A 20,284-nucleotide genomic window follows, 5' to 3' on the forward strand; every position below is an offset into this window, starting at 1 on the left:
TGATCCTTCCGACTTTGATTTTGTTGATCTAGGGTGGGGTTTGGGAATCAGCAATTTCTTTCTTTCTTTTTTCTTTTGAAACAATCGGGTGATTCTCCAGTAAGCAAGGGTTGGGAGCCACCGATCCAGAACGTCCAACACACCCTCAAGGATGGGGAGGCCCCTCTTGCCACAGCTTTGCCCACGGCGTGTGCCTCGGGCTATGCTGGGCCTTCACTTGCTCCAGCCCGCCCTAACAGCCCTCTCCTCGGGAAGGCCACGTCCCAGTCTCCCTTCCACCCGTCTCCTCTCCACATCCTGTAGGAGGGTCAGGCCCTTCGGCCGGCACAGACTGCTGACTCCCGCTGCTTGCCCTGCTCACTTCCGGCAGCGGAGCGACAGTGCTTGAGCAGCTCAGGGCCCTGCGACAGTCCCAGCTCCCTGTCCCTGGACAGTGGGGTTCAGCAGGCAGGAGCCTCATCCTCGCAGGCCTCAGGCCCTTGGACGGAGCCCAACCAGCCGTTTTCCCAGGCTGGGCGAGGCAGGGCTGGAGCAGGGGCCGTGGCCAGGCCTGAGGTTTGGCTGCCTTCTGCCCGGTTTCCTACTAAACAGATACGCAGACGAATGTGTTTGGGACAGCAGTAATACAGGCTTTGGTAGCAAGTCTGAAACTTGGAGAGAACCCTCCTTTCCCAGTATCATGGCAAAAGCTTTCTGCCCTGGGGCTTACCCAGCCCACCCCTATTTTTGCCACCCACACCCCAAAAACAACTTTCCCATGACTCACATGGCAGCTTGTGCATTTCTTTTATTATTAAATATATAAGCAGCTTCCTATTTTTTAAATAGATATTTAAATGACTTTATATAAAATAATTCACCACTTCCAAGTATAAAAACGAAATCTCACAGTACGTGAGCCAATGTTCCCTCTCGGCTGTCTCAGTGAACAGAAGAGCTTCCTGTGCATGTAGCCTAGGACATCTGGCTCTCCTGCTCTGATGTCACCAAGTGCCCACAAAGAGCTTCTGCGATGGGTTGGCTTTGCTTTTTTGACCTTTAAAATACTATGTGTTTAAGGTAGAGGGGTTAGGGAGGAATGCCTTTTTTGTATTTTTTTCTTCCATTTTCAAATGTGTTTTCTAGCATCAAATATAGTCTGTGACTAGGATGAGCCCCACATTGAAGTCTCCACTGGCCTTCCCTCAGCTGCCAGCATCAGGACAGAGAAGGTGGGGCCAGCGGACCCTCACCTTCTTGGGCAGGAGGTGAAAAGATCACGGGCCCAGCGGCCAGGTAGGGCGGGGTCTTTCAGCAGAGGGCCCAGGGAGGCAGGAGAGGAGGGACACAGCAGCACAAAGGGACAAGGGGCAACTGACAGCTCTGTCACCCATTGCCCAGGCCCCAGAGCCTGGCCCAGGAAGTGGAGGCCCTGGGCACAGTTGGAAGCCGAAGCCTGGACCTCTTGGTGGCTCTCCCACCCGGCTTGCCTGGTCGGAGGAGGTGGTAGTGGGGGACGGGGTTGAGCTAGAGTGTATCACCGGCGACCAGGCTCAGGGAAAAAGAAGGGCAAGAAGAGGACAGGCGCTGGGTGCCATGCAGGTGGGCTGGGGTGTAGCTCAGCCCAAGACTCCTGACAGGGACAACCTGCTCAGCCCCAGGGGCCTGCTGGCAGCAGGGAAAGGAGACTGGGCTGGGGGTGTGCGGTGCAGACACCTCCCCAGCCTCAGGGGCATACCCATATTTCAAAGACCCATTTTCAGTCAGAGCTCATCCTGCAGCCTCTTGCCTCTGCCCTCCCCTCCCCGTGTCCCCGACTAGTACTTCCCTCCTGGGAATGTCAAAGTGCAAGATGCAGAAACCTGGGCGAACAACACAGCCTAAAGACCGGCTCTGGCTGGCAGCCTGGGCGGTTTTCCCACCCTGCTCTGCCGCGGGGAGTCAAAGGCCGGGTCAGGAGAAGGTCAGGGCTGAGGGTTCCCGCAGTCGACAGGTGAGGCCAGCTCAGTGCCGGAAGCTGGGGAGAGGCTGGAGGGTAGGCGGACGGACGGATGTTCGCTCTCGGCATGGACGGGGCAGGCTGTTCAGCAGGCAGGTTCAGTGTTCACAGTGCAATGGCTTCCTTCACGAGGGGGGCCTCTCAGAGAAGCTCTGGCAGGGGCTGGAGGGAAAGAGGGGCGGAGGCCAGAGCTTGGTCCTCCTCTTGGCGTCACGGGCAAGTCAGGCAGGTCCGGTAACTGGCAGAGGGCACTTAGGTGTAGAGGGTGTAGACCTCCTTCCAGCTGTCAGTGCAGACCGAGGCCCAAAGGCGTCCTCTTCTCGTTTCTTGGGCTGCACGCCTTTACGGGAAATCAGGCCGACGCTGTCCCGCCCTGCAAATCCCAGGCTCCTCTCTCTGGAGACAGGTCCCTGCCTGTCCATGCTGGGATCCCGTGGCACCAGGTGGGCCCTCTGGGCGCAGGGCTCTTCCACTCCTCGGCACCCACCCTGCTCTCCCACGCGCTACAGACCGTGGGTCCCTGGCCCAGGTGCCGGGGTGGAGGGGAGTGAGAGGAGGGTGCAGCCCCTGAAGAGAGAGGGTCCTGAGCCGGGCTTGCCAGCCTTCCTCAAGCACACGGGGGCCTCCAGGGCCCACAATAAATAGTGGCAGCGTGGGGGGCATCCTCTGGCCCTCTTTCAGTCAGTCAAGGGTCTGAGGGTGGAGGCGGGGGGACCCGCCTGGCTGCTCTGGTCCAGTCCTGGCAGGCAGGAGCTCTGGTGGTGGGCAGACCACATTCCAGGAGGATGGCTGGGGAGGGGTGGTGGTGGACGCCCATAATGTCTCCTCTCATGGAGAGACTGTCCTGTGTGCCCAGCTGTAGGGGAGAGAAGGAAAGGCTGTCAGCCGAGTGGGAGTGCAGCGAGGGTCACTGAGGACACCGGCCTGGGAGGTGAGCGTTCCTGTGGGCTGCTCGCGGCGCTGCTCGCAGGACTTCCTCTCATCCCTTCCCAGCCACCCCAGACACCGCAGAGGGACAAGGAGGCTTTCCCTGGCAGCAGCCCAAGCCTCTGGCCAGACTGGCCTCACCTCCCACCTCCTCCTAGGGAACAGGGACCTCAGCAGGAGGTAACGGGGCCTGGTGGAGGTCTGAGCAGGGGTGGGGAGGGGTCATTGCCCAAGCAGAGGGGTCTAACAGGGAGGGAAGGGGCACTTGAGTGTTGTTGAGACCCCTCCTCAGGCAAGGCCATCTCACTGGCCTTGGTCCACTGAATCAAGAATGATTCCTGCTAACCCTAGCAAAGCAGAATTTTTCATTTCCACCTTCACACCACTCATCAGAGAGGGTCATCACAGAGGATATTCAAGACAGTAGGCAGAGGTAACTGAAGAGGAAGAACTTGGGCTGGAGAGGAGAAGTCTAGAGGCAGTCTGGGACAAGGAAACTCCCACCCTGCCATTTGGCATGCTAACCCCTAAGCAACCCAGCCTCCTCCTGGATGGGCCAAGGGACTTGCCTCCTGCATCATCCATGGGAGTCAGGGCCCTGCCCTCTACCCCCGCCCCCAAACTTGTCCCCTTGCCCAGCATCCTCAGGACGCTTTGTTCCCAGAGCTGAAATCCCCTGGACTCCATCCAATGGTTTAACTTTGGACCCTGTGTGGAGCCTCCCTCCCTAATGTCCATAGGCCCCACTGGCAAAGGCTGTCACGGGTCAGGAGGGAAGATGGGACCACAGCCTTTGGCTCCCAGCCCATTCCCATGCTCTGGAGGGGAAAGAAGGGGAACCATAAACTGGACACTGGTCATGCTGGGTACAGCCAGGCCACAGGCCCTGCCAAGGCCCAGGAGGGAGGAAAGACCAAGTGGGCAAGTTCCAGCCTGCTGCCCCTATCTCCTAGTTCTTGGGGTTGCGGTGCTGGTATCTTGAGTTTCCTGTGGCTCTGAGTCCCCTCTCGGTCTTGGCCTCTGTGTTGCCCTCTCTCATTTCTTTCATCAGAGCAACAGTCTAGGGGCTGGCACTCAGTCTCCCAGGCGCTCCTGGGGCCTGGCTTGGGGACCACCTTAGGGCTGGACCCACTGGACCAAGTGGGTCCCTCTCCAAGTAAGAGACAAGCTCAGGATGGGCCTGAGAACAGCCAAGCAGGGAAAGGACAGTGGGAGTGCAGAGGGACGGGGCAGAGGGATGCCAAGACCACGGTGGTGGGTGGGGGTCTGGTGACTGGGGAGAGGGTGGTGCAGCACTGAGCCACTGGTCCTGAGGGGGTCTGGGCCATTTCACTGCCCTGCCATGCCCCAGCTGACCCACTCACCCATCTTAGCCCGCCCTGTGACAGGGATGGCCCCATGATTCCAGATGTGCTCTTACTGCTAGCTCTTTCCCAGATAGGTTGCCCTGGTCTTGAGCATCTGCCAAATCCCCTGCCTCCCTAGGAGGGGCCCAGCCCTGTCACTCCACACATGGGAAGGCTCTAAGGCGCTCACTTGCATTTGGTAAGGGGTGTGACTGGAAACTTGAGTGGGTCACCCCAGTTAGTTGGCCAACAAGTCAATCAGCAAATCAGTCAGGCAATCCGCCAGCTAGTCATTTAGCCAATCAGCTCACCAGTCAACAACCAGCCAGTGAGGCAGCTACCAGCTAGTCGGTTTGTTAGTCAGAGTCACACAGACAGCTGGTCAGCTAGTCAGTCAGTTGATTAATTAGCTGGTTAATTGGTCAGCCAGAGGCCGGTCAGTTAGAGACAACTGGCCAGGGTGAGTTTGTGAGTCAGCCCTAAGCCAGTCAGTCAACATTTATTGAATTTTTGGCAAGTGTGGAGGGGCCCTCTCTGTAGAAGAACCCATGGTGGAAAAAGAAAAGCAAAAAAGTGGGAGACAGTCCCTGCCCTCAAGGGGCTTACAATCTTCTTAGGGGTGTGGAATGTACATGTACATATAAAATAAAATTTAAAAATGTATAAAAACAACATCCAAATAAGTGCAAATCAATATAGTATTAAGCAAATACAAAAGAACAGAAGGGGCATGAACTAAAGGAGCAGCCTGAGGGGCATGGAGAAATCGGGGAGGCTTCCTCATGGGCCAATTGTGGGCTTATAGGGGAGGGAGGGGGGCATGGGCCAGCTGGGGTGGGGAGCTGGGGTGAGGAGAAGTAGGGGTCACATCTTGTCAACAGTGTGGGCAAGGACAACAGAAGGCACTCATCAGTGTGCAGGAGACACCGTTGTGAGGGCCACGAGGATGACAGAGTTAGGATTTAAAACAACTTCAATAGGCTCTAGTGATGGGCAGAGACCAATAAGACAGTTTTAACAAGGTGAAGATACGCTCCTGCACTTTGGTTAAAAAAGTTAAGTTGTCCAAGTACAGGCTAGAGAAGGTCTGGCTTGACAGAGGTTTATGGGAAATGGAACTAGGGGTTTTAACAGACCACAAGCTCAACATATGACAACAGTATGATGCGATTGTTAAAAAAGCTAATGCGCTCTCTCAATCTGCACGATAGAAGAATACTGTCCAGATCAAGGAAGGTAACAGTCCCACTGTACTCTGAGCTGGTCAGACAACATCTGGAGTACTGTGTCCAGGGCTGGGCGCCACATTTTCAGAGGGACATTGACAAACGAGTGTGTCCAGGATGGTGAGGGGTCTGAAAACCATATCATATAAGGAATGTTTGAGGGACTTGGCCACAGTTAGCTTAGAGAATTCTTAAAGGGGGCATGGACAACTGACTTTAAATATCTGAGGGCTCTCATGAGACCAGGGAGCTGGCCTGGAACTGGGAGAGTGTGACAGGAAGCTGGCTGGCTCCCTGTCGGGGACGTGGAGGGGGTCGCCCCTTTGGGGTGGGATGTGGACCAAGCGACCCCTGAGAGCCCTTCCAAGACTAAGGTGCTATAGCACTATGACTCTAAAAGCAGGGAGGCAGGAATCACCTTGGCGGGGGAGCAAGTCGGGGAGCAATCTGGCAAGCAGCTGCCGTTGGAGGGGCTTGGCAGCCAAGCTAAGGATGCTGGGTTTGAAGTGGCTGCAGAGCTACTGAAAATCCCCCAGGAGGGTAAAGGCCTTATAAAAGCCACATTTGAGGAGGAGGATTTCGGTTGCTCTGGGATCGAAGGCAGCAAAAAGACAAGAAACCGAATGCAGAGGTAGTAGTTCCTGGCCTCAGCTGGGGTGGAGGGAACGGAAGGGCAGGGGGAGGCCTGAGGACCCAGAAAGGAGAGGGTTGGCTGGACCTGGTGATGCAAGGACAGGGAGCAGGAGGGGAGGGAGTCGAGTGTGGGGGCCTCAGGGAAGGTGGTGTCCCTAACAGGTGAGGGTGACTGGAAAAGGGTGTAGATCATTTTAAGGTGTGGAGAGAGACCAAAATCAGAATCTTACCTTAGAATTCCCTCTACACTGGTAGTTCCACCTGTCTGTCCTCATCCTGGTTCAGGGGACTGCAGGCAGAGCACAAGGGCTGGCATTAGATGTCAGCAGGAGGAGGGGAGTGAGGGACCCCCTAAGTTTACCCCCAAGTCCTGCAAATACTCTAGACCTCTCAGATTGAGAAGACCCAGAACAGCCTAACTCTAGGAAGAAATCAGGAAAAAGCCCAGAAGCCTAGGAAAGAAGAGAGGCCCTTCCTCCTCTCCAAATCAATGTAGAGGGGGAAAGAGATCCCATGCCACGCCCCCAGGGTCTCCCAGAGCCCCGCCCCAAGCTCTCACCTGCCCTCCGGCTGCTCCATGGGAGAATCCACTGTCTGAGGCTCTTGATGGTTCTGGGGACAGGAAAGAGCAGCTCACTGAGGGGAGGGTGGGGGGATGGTGGTCCCATCCCCAGGCAGGGCTGCCCCAGGTATGAATGATAGAGGTGCAAGAGTCCCCCCAGCTACCCAGAAGTGGGGATCAGCCAGAGGTCTGGGGGATACTCGAGAGGCCCCTCTGCGGACCATGCCCCTCTCCTCCCCCGTTCCCATGCAGCCTGTCCCCTGCAGGCCCTCATGCCTCAGGCTCTGCAGAGCTCCCAGTGTACACCCCTGCCCTGACACACTCACACAGCATCACTCTCCTCCTCTGTCTCCCTCCCATTTGGTTGTCCTCCTGTCAGCCCAAGAATATTCTCTCCCACTCTCTTCTGCTCCGGCCCTTCCCAGTGACCTCACAGCCTGAGCCTTCTGATTCTTGAAGCAACTCTCCATTTCAGCCGCCCCTGCTCCAGCTCAGGCAGCCCCTCTCCCGCAGCATCTGAAGATCCCAGACCAAGCCCCAGCTGTCCTCCCATCTGCACCCCGCCAGGCTCTGCCCCTGTCCCTACCAGGTGCCCTCCTCTCCCTTGCTGGGCTCTTCTTACCCGCCGCCTCCGCCTGTAGAACAGGAGGCCACCGACAGCCAGCAAGACCAGGATGATGCCGGGCACCAGCAGGCGGAAGGCAAACCCGCGGAGCTGGGGGCCGGGGGATCTCACCGGCTGCCTCTCGTGGCCTGTGTCAGTCAAAGGAAGGGAGTTAAAACGGGCAGGGGGCTGGGCCGCCCCCTCACTTGCTCCTCCTCCTTCCAGCTCTGTGGGGCTCCTCCGGTCCCTGGTGCTCCTCCTGCCCTCCAGGCCCCCACGGGCCAGCACACTGTTCCAGGAGTGGGTTCCAGGAAGCCTTGGCTGAGCAGGGAGCATGCGGGGGCTGCTGAGGCCTTGGGGGCGCAGTGCTGAGGTCCTGGGGGAGCCCGGCTCCTGGGGGTCTCCACGCAGGGCAGATGAGCCATCTGTCTTCTCGGGGGTGGGATTCCAGGCCCGGCCAGTGTGCCCCGCAGGGCCCACCTTGGGCAAGGCGGTGCCAGTTACATCTGCTGGCTGTTGGTCCTTTGTGGATGCGGGGAGTGGAGAAGGTGCTGAGAGGAGGTCGCCGCGTCTGGCGGTTTCTGCCTGAACGCTGCCCCCTTCTGGCCTGGAGGGGGGAAGTGCTGGCCCTTGGGGTACAAGACCCTCACTAGCTTCTCCAGAGGCCTCTTCTAGGGCCCAGTTAGTGCCCAACACAGAGTCCAGAACGTCCTCCAGCCCAGGGGCGGGCCCACCAGCAGAGGGCCCAGGCCGTGGTGAACCACCAGTGGTGCTGTCCTGGACACCTGGGGTCTCTGGCGACTCAAGGCTCTGGCAGGTGCTCCTGGGTGGTCTCTGCTTGGCACTGCCTGGGTCCACTGTGCGAAGGGGCTGTTCAATGGGCGAGAGGGAGCTGCCCTCTGTCCCCTCAGAGTCAGCCCAGGTCAAGCCAGCCATAGGGGCCATGGAGGGGGTAAGGGGCTGGTGGGGGGAAACAGAGGCCAGGTCACTGCTAGGGGTGGCTTTGGGGTACAGGCAGTTGCAATCAGGCTTGGTCACCACATCTGAAAGAACGACAGAGAGAGGGCGAGAGAAAGACGGAGGGAGATAGAGTCACCAGCCTCCAGCACAGCTTTCCCAGAGGGGGGTTGAGAGGGGGATATGAGTCTGGGGTCCCCTCATCTCCTTAGTCAGCCCTGGGACTGAGAAGAGGACAGGACTGGAGGGAATGCTCATGACACAGGGTTCAGGCAGGGAAGGAGCAGAGTCTCACGGGCAGAGAGCAAAGAGCAGGGTTCAGATGCACACTGGGGTGGGGTGAGGACGACAGAGCAGCCTGTGTGAGGTTCTGGCCATCGGGAGGCCAGGCCAGGAGAGGGAGCAGTGGCCTCTCGGCTGACATAAGACATTCCCAAGCCCCAGAGACACTGGTTTCATGCACAGCCAGGAGCCACACAGCCACAGCCACAGGCAGGAACAGGCTGGGGCTGGAACGCGGCCAAGGCTTGGGGCCTTGGGAATGAGAAGCAGTGAGACTGGACTTGGCCATTGGCAGTTGCAGGACCTCAGCCCCTGCCTTGGGGAGCAAAGTTGAATGTAGGAGGGCACGTGTGGCACAGGACGCAGAGACGAGGACACGCAGTGTACACATGTATGCAGCTGAGCCAGCACTGGGAGTTTCAATGATGCTCAGACTTCAAATCCAGCCTTGTCCTTTGAGGGGACACCCAAGGCATCCTGGGGGCTTCTGAAGCCAGGGTATCCTGGTGATTCGCAGCAGGGCTCTGGAGCAAGGGCCCTGACTCCCAGATGGACATCTGCTCTCTCCGCGGAACGCCCCATACGTTTAGCCAGCTTGTAGAGCCCGCAGGGAAGGCCTCCATGCCTACAAGGCTCCCCCAAAGGGCTCCCTTTTCCACTTCCTAATCTCACAAGCACCAGCACAACCCCTCCACATGCAGTTACATATAGGTGTACATGCACACACATGCCAAAACAGACATGTGCCTAGGACCAGAGGTACATGAAGCCACATATGCACACAGAACAAGCACGTCCACACACACAGGAACACGAGTAGCAGCCAGGCTGCCTCCCGGGGGTCCCCCCAGCTCCATATTTCACCTCCCGATCCCCGTTCCTTACACCCTCCTCCCACCACCCACTTGCTGGCCCCTTTGGTGCTTACCTTGGCTGGAGCATTTAGCAAAGTTGTTGCTGCAGTTCTTGCTGAAAATATTCCAGTCCTTTTTAAGGAGATTCTTTGTTTCATTAAAAACATTCTTGATCTTCTCCAGCAACTGGAGAGGTGTCTCATAGAAAGTTCGGACACAGGCCTGGAAGCAGAGCAGCGTCCCTTTGGTGAGCATGACCATTGGCCCCATGTCATCTCATTTATCAAGTTCCCTTGGCCTTTGTCACATCTCTCTCCTTTTTCCCTTTTGTTTCCTCCCTCCCCTCTCTGATTTGCAGCTGACTCAGTCCTGAGGTTGTGAGATATGTCATTTATTCATGGAACCACTCAACACATATTTACGTGCCAGGCATCTGGTAATTACCTGAGAATCGTGCAATGGACAAGAAGGAGGTGGTTTCTGGCCCCATTGGACATCGAGTCCAGCAGGGGCATTGACACTAAGCACATTGTTACCAGTGCAGTGGGTCCTCTGAAGAAGTACTGAGTGATCTCATGGTGTACAGCAAGGGAACTACATGAAGGTTCAGGGAGAATTTCCCTAAGGAACCCACTGAAAGATGAGCGAGAGTTAGCCAGGAAAGGAGGTGGGATTGGAGAGAGCTGTCCAGGAAGCAAGAACAGACTGCAGTGTTCCTGAGGCAGAAAAGGGCATGAGATGTCAAAAGACAAAACGAAGGCGGGAGCAGCTGCAGGACCACCACCCAGGAGGCAAGTGGCGAGAGATGCAACTGGAGGGAGGTCAGCACCAGCCAAGTCCTGCAGGACCTTGAGGGTCACGTCAAGAACTTTTAATTTTATCCATAAAGCAAAAGGGAAACATCCGAAGGGTTGTTGGGGAGGTGGGTGGTGGCATAAGACTTGAATTTAGAAAAATCACCTTGCTGTGGTGTGGAGAATGGAACGGGTCAGGCCACAGGGGCTGTGGGCCCTTGGCCAGCATTGGTGTTTCTTGGAGGGAGGGCTAAGGATGCCCCAGCCCTGTCTGCTGAGCTGCTTGTGGGCCCAGGCTCCCACCCTCTGGAGCTCTGAGAGGCTTCACCTGCCTGGGGTTCCTCCCACCTCTCCAGCTGCGCCTTCTCAGTCTCCTTACCCAGCTCCCATCCTCCTCCTGATGTCCAATGCTGTCATTCCTCAGGGCTCAGCCCTGGGCCCGCCTCTCCTTTCACACCAGGCTGCGCCGTGCATGCCCATGGCTTCATCTGGGGCCTACTTGCCAGTGAGCCCCGAGTACCAGGCTTTTCCTTAAACTGACCTACAGGCTTTACTAGGCTGTAAAGTCCTTGAAGGCATTGCTGCATCCCCCTGGCCTGCGCACAGTGGGCCCTTAATAAATGTTTACCAGATAAATAAATGTACGAATGAGAAGTGCTAGGCTCAGCTCCCATCGCTCACCAGCTAGGTGACAGTGACCAAATGAATTATCCAGTTTGGGCTCACTTCCTCATCTGTAAATTCCAAACAATAACCCCTGCCAGCCTCTCCCCCAGGGCTGTCGTAAGAAAGGCAAGCTGGCTCTCTCGTGCCTCTCTCTTCTGTCTCCCTCAACCTCCCCTCATGCTTCACAGAGAAAACAGGAATCGTCAGGCAGAAGGCCCTGGCGCCCACCTGTCTCGACAGGTGCCTTCCCTCCTCAGGCTCAGGAGACTCTTGCCGAGGAGGGCCTGGCTCCTCTGGCCCCAAGGGCCCTGCGCTCCTGGAGCCCACCCCTCAGCATCCACACCTGTTCCGCGGGTGCCTCCCCAGTGGGTTCCAGGACCTCACACCATAATCACGATTGGGGCAGTTTCTGAACTGCAGACCCCCAGGCCTACCCTCAGACCCAGGGAATCAGACTCTTTGCGGGGGGTTGGGTGGGGTGTCCTGGGAATATGCATTTTAAACAAACTCCCCAAGTGATTCTTAAGAACCTTAATGTTGGGAAAGCACATTATTGAAAATTTTCCTCCCTAATCATACTCTTTCTAGCAACATCTTTCTTCTTCTGCCCCCTTTTGGAGGCACGTTCCTCCACAATGTTGTCTCCCCTTCCTCCCTTTCTAATCACCCCTATCTGGCACCTGTAACATGTTGCCAAATCTAATAGGCAATCTACAGCCCTTACCTTGCTTGACTTCTAACCCCATTGGACTAGTTGACTACTTTCCATCTTGGGCCCAGTGACCCGACTCGGCATTCTCCCAGCTTCCCTCCCAACTTCAGGCTGCCCCTTGCTGGGTGCCCGTCCTCTGCTTGCCGTCTGGGGTTCCTGGGCCTGCTTCTCTTCCCACAGAGGGCAGTGCTACCCAGGCCGTGGCTTCACAGATGACCACCATGCCCATAGCTCTCACATCGGTACATTGCTAGTCACATTCAAGGCCTGCTGCTCAACAGCTCCACTCGGCCATTTCACAAGCATCTTAAGTCCGCTGTGCCCAGGCTGGACTCTTGCTCCCCACACCTGCTCTGCCCACTGAGCATCCCCATTTCATTGAAATACCCAGGTGCTCGAGACAAAAACTGTCCTTGCCTCTCCCCTTGCCTCGGCTCCTCATATCCCCTGCACACGCCACGTCCTGGTGCTTCTGCCCCTAACCCACTGGAACACATCCACTCGCCTCCAGCTTCTCTGCACCGCCCTGGGCCAAGCCGCCGATATCTCCGCCCTGGACTTGTGCCTCCTGCTGGTCTCCCAGCCGCCATTCCTGTCTCTACAGTCCACTCCCCACACAGCAGCCTGCAGAGTCTCGTGCCGTGAGATTGGGCCACTTGCCTGTTCACAGCGGCTTCCCTCCCACTTAAGACAAAATTCTGCATCTTAACGACCCCAAATGATCTGGCTCCTGTCTTCTCTCCTCTTCCTGCTTTACTTCCCATGCTTTGGCCACGCCGACCACCCTTTGGGTCCCTGAATGTGTACTTTCCTGTTCACCTTAGGGCTTTTAGCACAGCATTCCCTGTTCTGGGATGTTCTTCTGGCCTTATGGCTTTCTAACCCTTACTCATCTTTGGAGCTCAAATTAATATTTTCTAACTCAGAAGCCTTCCTTGTCTCTGCTTCCCCACCCCCATTTAAGCTAGAGTCCCCTGTCACTCTCTCTGAGCCCTGTGTGGTTCTGGTTCATGGCTGACTCCCTCACCTCCTTCAAGTCATCTCTTCCCTGGCCTACTCTTCTCCACTGCAGCCGCTGCCATCCTGCATAACGCATATGTTACTTATATATCTTGCTAACTGTTCACCACTCCTACCACCCACCCCAGCGTCAGCTCCATGAATGTGGGGATTTTTGTCTGTTTTGATCACAGCTGTTTCCTGCTGTCTAGAACAGTGCCTGATACAATGGCCACTCAATTAACTACTTGTTGATTGAATGAACGGTACTTATGGTTTGTAATTATGTTTACATGTGTCATTGTATATTTCACAACTGCCAAGCTCACTTGATGATAAGCCCCATGAGGCGGGAACCGTGTATTTCTTGCTGACAATGACATTGTCAAGGCCCAGCACTGTGCCTCCTGCACGGTAGATAAGGCCTTGGTAAAGGTCGGTGGGATGATAAATGAACGAGAGAGCGAGTGAGCGATGATGTGAGGTGAGCTCAGTAAACATATTCTGCACATGTGGGCGGGGTAGCACCCGAGTGCCCTCTGCCCTGACCCGGTGCTCCCAGCCTTGGGCCCTCCTACCTTGTCATGCTCTTCATAATCCTTGGTGAAGCAGCTCTTCAGCCTCAAAGAGAGTTCCTGCAGCTGCCCAACGGCCCTGGCACTGGAGGTGTTGTCTTTGAAGCGCATGGTGTCCTCCATTATGTCTTGCACCAAGAGAAATGCCTTCTTAAGGTAGCACACGGGATCTTTCTGAAAAATGGGAAGCTGGAGCTTACAGCCTGGCTGCTGTGGCCTGGGAACCTAGGCTCTGTGCGGAGTGCCCCCCACCCCGGGCAGATGGAGGGCTGCAGCCTGCCCTCCTCCTTGCCCTGGAGGAGGGGACATATCACCCCAGTATCAAGAACGCTCCCCTTGGCTTGTCTTTCTTTCTCTCTCTGTGGGATCTAGCACTACTGGGGACCGGGCTAGAGTGAAGGAAATGTGGCTTTTGATTAGAGAGATGTCTGGATTTCTGGACTAGGAGGCGTTCATCAGGATAGATGTGCATAGGGAAGGTGGGCTCCAGGGTACCCCCCTTCTTTCTTTCTTCTTCTTGGCTTGCTGTCACAACAGTCCTTTACCAGATGGCCCCTCCAAAGCCTCCAGGACCTAGGGGTAGTGAAGACTACCTCATGATCCAAAGAATAACCTCAGTGTTTCATGTCCCTAAAGAGATGGTGGTTGCCTTGAAGACAGAGACTCTGCCTAGCTCTGTGTCCCTAGCACTTGGTCCAGTAGGTTCCTAGTAACTGCTTGTTAAGGCCAAGCATGACAGTGAGTCAATGAGTGAATGAAATACTGAGGTTATTCTTTGGACCATGAGGTGGTGTCCGGCTCTAATAGAGGTGTGTATGAGTCTTGCATGTGGGAGCTCAGAGATGGGAGCAACTTCTGGGCATCGTGGCAGTTTTGCATGAGACACAAAGATGAATAGATGTGGAAGGGCAGGGGCAGTTGGAAAAGTATGAAAGGCATCAGGAAGAGTTTGTGTAAAGACACGGAGGCAGGAAGGAGCAGGGAATGGGGGATGGGGGATGGGGCTGAGTGGCGGCGACTGGAGCTTGTAACCCCAGGCTAGCCAACCAGGGCTTTCTCCTGGAGTGATGGGAGCCCTGACAGGTTTTGGGGAGAAAAGCAAAGGCAGCAGATGGCGGTTTCAGAAAACTCCCCCTAGTGGCAAGATGAGGGGTGCACCGGAAGCGGGAGGCCAGTTAGGAGACTCCTGAAATTGTCTAAGCAAGGTGGGGGGGGGAAGGAGGGGGCAGGACCTGCAGCACTTGGTGGCTGGTTGGGTGTGGGGTAGGAGAAATCTGCCTGGTGAATGGAAGTGACATCCTTAAGCAAAGCATGTGACCTGGAAGAAGTATTGGTTTGCCTTACAGCCTAGAGCCAACCTGCCTGGGTTCACATTGGGCCTTTACCACTTACTGGCTGTGCTCCTTTAACTCTCTGTGGATCATAAACAGTATTTGTGTACCACATAGTGGTACTGTCAGGACTAAATTAGGAAAGTGCCTGGCACATAGTAAGCACTTGATATGTACCAGGCCAGCAGAAGCGAACAGCAGGGGACTTGAGCCCTGGACCCTGCCCAGCCCTGGACCCTGGCACCCCAGACTTGAGCACGCAGGGATCCTCACACCCTCACCTTGTCCAGCTCTGGGAGTTTTACTGCTTTCATGCTCCCACATGCACGCCCCCCCCCCTCCCGAGGTGCTTATGGGCTGGTACATGGGCTTTGTAAACAGCCATCACTCACCAACTGCTCCTGGTCTACAAACTCAAAGGCAATTTGGCATGAGGTCTCCATCTGACTATCAATCTGTAAAAGAGAGCAGGCCAGTGGTCGCACGACATCTATAGATCAACTGAGCTTGCATCAGAATGGGGACCTTAGTTTCTGGGTGGATTGGGGTTTGAACTTTATCTACCTCCCCCCAACCACACCTGGAAAGACAGAGACTGTGCCTTCCACATGCCCGGGGGAAGGCTGCTGAAGAACAAGAAGTCTCCTCCTTCCACCTACCACCCTATGAAATCTGACAAATGCCAGTTTGTTATAAGGAAGAACTGTCTATAGAATATAGGCTATAATCTTCCCTGGCAGGTAGTGAACATTCTGTCATGGCAGGAATTCAAGCAAAGGCTGGACAAACTCTGGGGACTCAGAATCTGTAGGGGCTGGAGCTAGATGCCTTTAAATGCTCCTCTACCCCCCAGAGCAGTAGTTCTGTGATTTAACCTCAGAGATGCTCTTGGTCTGCCCTGGATTGCTACAGCAGCTACATGCAGGAGAAGCAGGGTAGGGGCAAGCGAGGTAGAAGACCCAGCCTACAGACCCCAAGCTCAGGGCCAGGGAGCTGGCCTTAGCCAGTGATGCTGCACCCTGCCTGGCTAGCCAGAAGAGTGGTAAATTCCCTCTGAGCAGGACAGCAGCCATGACAGCAACCTGATTCTGCCTGGCTGGACCATGTTTGCAATTGTTGATGACTCCGTGGTCCTGAGTAGAGTGAGACACAGGCTCCTTCATGGCCCAGATGAGGAGGCTATCCCAGCCTCAAGGCATGAGCAAAAGCCAGGGAAGTGAGGGTGGAAGGCTGGGAGTTAGGCAAGAGCCTCCTCTCCAGATCTGGGTGGGGCTCTGATGCCAGGCTGGCGGCACATATGGGAGTCCAGGAGCTGAAGGCAACATCTGGACACAGCAGGCAGACTGAGCTGGCTTCCTGGAGGAGGTATCCTACTGACGAACAGCAGGTCTCAGAAGCCTTTTCAGAGTCCACAGTTGACATTCCTGGGCAATCACTAACCCGGGGGCAAGCAGCAGGAAGCCCACTCTGTTCGCTGCATGCAGGCGAGTTAGAGAGAGCTTTAGGATTGAGGAGACCAGAGGTCCTAACCTTGGGAAGGTCAGTGAGGGTAGCATCAGGGGAACCATGTCCTGCACATTCCTATTTCCCTGCCTGCAGCCCCTCTCTTTGACCCTGCTCCCTGGCTCCTGCTTTAGTTTTCCCAGGGGAAAGAAAGTAGAATAAAGCATGGCTGCACACTCACCAGCTCCTGCAGAAACCGCAGGTGTCCGTTTCCAATCATGTGGCTACAGTGCTCTGACACCCCTTCGGTAATATTCCCGCTCACCAGGAGACAGACCAACAACAGCAGGGGGCCCAGCCATGTCTGCGACAGAGAGGGTGTCATTTCTCCCCAGCCCTCACTCTCCCCAGTTCTCCCGAATGCCCTTCTGAGAGCAGAAAAACAAGGGCCTATACCTATAATGCTATAGGCTCTGCCCCTCACCCCAGGATGCAGCATTCCCTAAATCCAGATTTCTCAGGATTTCCTAACAGCCACAGCACAAGCTTGCTCTCCCTTGATAAGAATTCAAGTGTCATTTTCTCCAAGAAGCCTTCCCAGATTAACCTGAGCCAAACCTAACTGTACATTGAACCAATAACGACACAGATGGTGTGCACACCAGTCTAAGTTCTACTAATAATTACACAGCATAGTCCTCAAAGTTTAGACTTTCATCTACCTGATGTCCCTGTAACATCAGCACTGAGCCAAGCACCTTTTGAACTGCACTCAAGTTCATGTTCATGCACCATCTTTCAGACTACAAGCCAGAGACAGCCCAGCCTTTCCTCTCACCTGGTTCCACTCAGGTCTGGCCCTGCCACTGGAAAAAACTCTGAGACCAAAGTCAGTTTCACTGGGAACTCATCCCATGCCAGAGATCTCTTGGAGCCCTGGGTGTGTGTTTCAAAAGGAGCCCAACTGATTAATCAGAGGCACCAGTGCCAGCTTTGGGCCGTCCCTGGCGGGCACCTGCCTATGGGAGCCCCAGCAGGCTCTGCATCCAGCTAGCTAGCTCTCATCGTGGCAGGGAAGTTTTCTGAGATCTCTCTTCTCTTTCAATACCTACCTAGTCCAGTAGCTACTCAGCCCAGAGTGATGGGCCTGGCTCTGGGATACCCTGTCTTTCCCTTTCCCTCCTTCTTCCCTCCTCCTCACCAGGGTCCCCTCCTCCCTCCTCCTGGCCCTAGATCTCCCCTTCTCCAACCAAAGGCAGAGGGACCCTTGGGTTTTCTTTCCCCCAGCTGATGTTGCTTCCTCAGGGCTCCTGAGCCTCTTGGAAGCTGATGCCCCCAGATTCAGGGAAATGCTGGCAGGGTGGGGTGAGAGCTGACACTTTTCTGGGCTCTGGGCTTTGCCTCAGTAATCCAGATGACGAGACAAATACTGCAAATAAGTAGCACATTGGAAAAACACAGGGAGGCTATGAAACAGTCCCATAACAGCATGCTAGTTTACATGTAACTAAAAGCCCACATGCTTGCCAGCTCTTATCAGGGAGGAGAGGCAGCTCTGGGTGGGCTACCTGGAAGGTTGCAGGGAGGAGAAGCTGATGGCAGGAGAGGGACAGGATGGTCCAATACTACTCAGCACAGATCTGGCCTGATCTGAGGGACGGAGAGCGTGAAGGAGGGGAGGACAGTTGTGGGGGCACTTCAAGCTATGTTGGGCAGTGGAGGTGGTAGCTCTGGGTGGGAACAGCTGCCCAAGCTCTCAGGAGGAACCTCAGGTTCAAGGCCATGCAGAAGGTGTCTGTGCCCCAGGCTGGCTGCCACTAAGGCTCCGAGCCTCTGGAGTGAATGGTAAGGAGGAAACAACCTCTGGGAAAGGGGTACTTGGGAAGACAACCTCCTCACAGGCACTTCCAGATACTGATGTTTGAGGACAGCAGGGGAGGGCAATGTCTAACTGCAAGGGCTGCCTGGCTTCTGGCGAGACTTCAGGAATCAGTGGCAGGAGGATGCAGCCACCACATGGAAGTCTGACTTGAAGGTGGCCAAAGGGTGACACCCCTGGACCTGGGGCCCCAGTTCTGCCTCAGAGGAGGAGCTGGATGGACAGCTAAGGGTTAACACTCTAGCTTGCATCTGGCTGGGCAGGCTCTTCTCCTTCCTCCCACCCACCAGCCTCTGCCTCTGCCTGGGGAGCAGCCCTCGGAAGGAATCTCTGCTGCAGGCTCAGAGAGATGCTGACACACCTCAGCCCAGCTGTCCAGCCTCATCTGCCACCCGTGCTGTTCCATCTTCCCCCTCAGCAAGGGCTCTGGAGAGACCCGGCAGGACCAGACCCTTGGACCGCCCCTGTCGAAACACAGCCAGCCCCCTTCTCTTCCTCGCCTTTCCTCATGGTCTCACCTTCAGCCCCTTAGCCTCCCTTTCCCCTCTCAAGCCAATCTCCTCTCTCTCAGTTGGGCACTTCCCCCCCTGTGGATCTACTCCCCTCTCCCTCTTGCCCCACCTGCAAGCCTCTCCTCTGCCCACCCCCAGCCCCAAATATTTTTCTGCTCCTTTTCCCACAGGTTTCTTCTCTCATTTGCCTCCAGGGCTCCTCAGAAGCAAAGGCATTATGAGAGCACTCCCTGTCAACAGTGCCAGCCTGCACTTTCCAGGAGCTGCAGCAGCTGCGGCCACAGTTGAGGCAGGGCAACCCTACGCAGTCCTGAGCAGCCCCTGCCCCTGGCCAAACCCTCCTTCCCCATCCTTTGACCACCGCAAAGCCAGGATCTGCCCAACTGATGGAGCTAGAATTTGCAAGAAAAAGAGATTCAGAGCTAGCCCCAGGCAGCTCTGGAGACTGGTCCCCCCAAAACAGCCACACAAGTCCCCAGCAGCTCCTGCCTGTGGGCTGGGACAAGTAGCAGCTTGCCCATCTCCTTCCCTCTGCCAGCAGGTTGCTCAGCACAGGCCCTGGCATTCTATAAGCTGGATGACCCCTGAACTCTCCCCACCCAGAAGCACCCATTCCCCAGCAGGGCCTGCAAGCACGTATGTGGCCACTGAGGAAGGTGCCCGTCAGAGAAAGCACCACACTCAGTGCATGGCCACTCTGCCCGTCCCTTGGTAATGGCCGGTCAGAATCGAGAGAGACAGGGCTCCCAGTGACAGGGGACTCCAACGGCGGCTGTGAACCCTTCTCTCCTGCCTGCGGGTGGCTCAGTGTTCCCCTCCGTGCAATGGGGTGAGCAGCCTTCCCTTTCCCAGGGAAGCGCCGCAGCCCCAGGAGCAGCTGCCCAGCTGCCACCGGCCTGAGCCGGAGCGCCAGAGGCCCAGTGAGTGCGCAAAGGCGGTTAGGAAACTGGAGCCCGTGGCCGCGGCAGGAACGCCCGGGTAGGGCAGCCGGCGCGCTCCGGCTGCCGGCTCCGAGGCGCCGCGCCGCCGAGCCTCCGCCCCAGCCCGGCCCGCACCCTGGGCTTACCGTGGGAGGGCAGCGCCCGGCGGCGCCCGGCGCGGTCATGCGGGCAGCTGGGTCCCGGCCGGGCGCGTCGGCCGCCCTCGCTCGCTCGCTCGCTGGCCGCCGCAGAGTCGGCCGCCCAGGGCCGCGCCGCTGTCCCGGGATGCAGAGAGCGCGGCGGCGGCGCCGAGAGGACCCAGGCAAACTTTCACTTTCCCTGGGGCCGAGCTTCACTGGCCAGCCCTCGGCACAGCCTTTTAAGCGGGCTAGCGGGGCATGTGGTTTATGGGAAATCACCCTGGACAGGCGCCAGACACACACACACACACACACACACACACTCGCACTGATACAGACACAGACACACACACTCACTCCAGAGGCCCACTGGGCCGCCTCCCCCCGCCTCCCCTCCCCCAGCCCGCCGGCTGGTCGCCCGGGTCGCTCGTCTTCCCCGTGGCTGTTTTCCGCGCTCCACTCCGAAGCCTTGAGCAAAGGAACGCGGGCTCCACCGCGCCCCCACCCCGCCTTCCCCGCGCCCTCTGCGGACCGAGCCTTTCCTTCCGCGCCGATCCGGTGCTGTTACCCTCTTTCTAATACTCATCCCAAGGGACTTTCCCTCCAGGCCTGAAAATCCCCAAATCTGAGCAGGAAATGGGCCAAGAGCAGGGATAGGCACTGGCAGGGGAGGGTAAATCCTCTGAAGACCGGGGCCTCCCCCCTTCACACGCCGTAACCCCTCGTGGATCCTGTGCCAGCAGGTTTGCAGGCAGCCCCCCAGCAGCCGGCCCAGGCTCTAGTCCCACCCTGGGGGAAGGGTACAGGCAGGGAGGCCGGCTACCTGGCCCAAAGGGAGGGGCTGTGTCCCACGACAGCAAGCCAGAAGGCTCTGCCCCGTGTGCCAGGAGACACTCAGGCACTTGACCCACGGATGATGTAAATGCCCGTGCTCGCTCAGTGGC

General features: G+C 56.6%; 1 protein-coding gene across 3 annotated transcripts; it reads right to left on the reverse strand.

Annotated features, from left to right (window-relative positions):
• Positions 1-812: 812 nt before the first annotated feature.
• On the reverse strand, positions 813-19,554 carry CSF1 (colony stimulating factor 1). 3 transcript variants are annotated; one of them, XM_069480850.1, is made up of 9 exons: positions 19,347-19,518; positions 16,131-16,253; positions 14,839-14,901; positions 13,119-13,289; positions 9,444-9,591; positions 7,295-7,425; positions 6,670-6,722; positions 6,341-6,399; positions 813-2,834 (listed from the first exon to the last, which is right to left on the reverse strand). In XM_069480850.1, the coding sequence occupies exons 1-8, from the start codon at positions 19,383-19,385 to the stop codon at positions 6,354-6,356; spliced, it is 774 nt and encodes a 257-aa protein (XP_069336951.1). In that variant the 5' UTR covers positions 19,386-19,518; the 3' UTR covers positions 813-2,834; positions 6,341-6,353. The 3 variants fall into 3 exon arrangements, with proteins under 3 accessions (XP_069336951.1, XP_069336948.1, XP_069336949.1); XM_069480847.1 differs by having other exon boundaries at positions 7,295-8,319; XM_069480848.1 differs by lacking the exon at positions 813-2,834 and adding an exon at positions 4,932-5,606 and having other exon boundaries at positions 7,295-8,319; positions 19,347-19,554.
• Between the last annotated feature and the right edge of the window lie 730 nt (positions 19,555-20,284).

This window comes from Eulemur rufifrons, chromosome 8 (assembly GCF_041146395.1).
Source record: "Eulemur rufifrons isolate Redbay chromosome 8, OSU_ERuf_1, whole genome shotgun sequence".
NCBI classification, from domain to species: Eukaryota; Metazoa; Chordata; class Mammalia; order Primates; family Lemuridae; genus Eulemur; species Eulemur rufifrons.

Excerpts from the sequence above, each read along its gene's own strand:
- CSF1 (XM_069480847.1), bottom strand. The coding sequence starts at position 19,385 with ATGACCGCGCCGGGCGCCGCCGGGCGCTGCCCTCCCACG. Across the intron at positions 13,290-14,838 it reads TTGTAGACCAGGAGCAGTTG|AAAGATCCCGTGTGCTACCT; the intron begins GTGAGTGATGGC and ends CCCATTTTTCAG. Across the intron at positions 6,723-7,294 it reads TCTACAGGCGGAGGCGGCGG|AACCATCAAGAGCCTCAGAC; the intron begins GTAAGAAGAGCC and ends TCCTGTCCCCAG.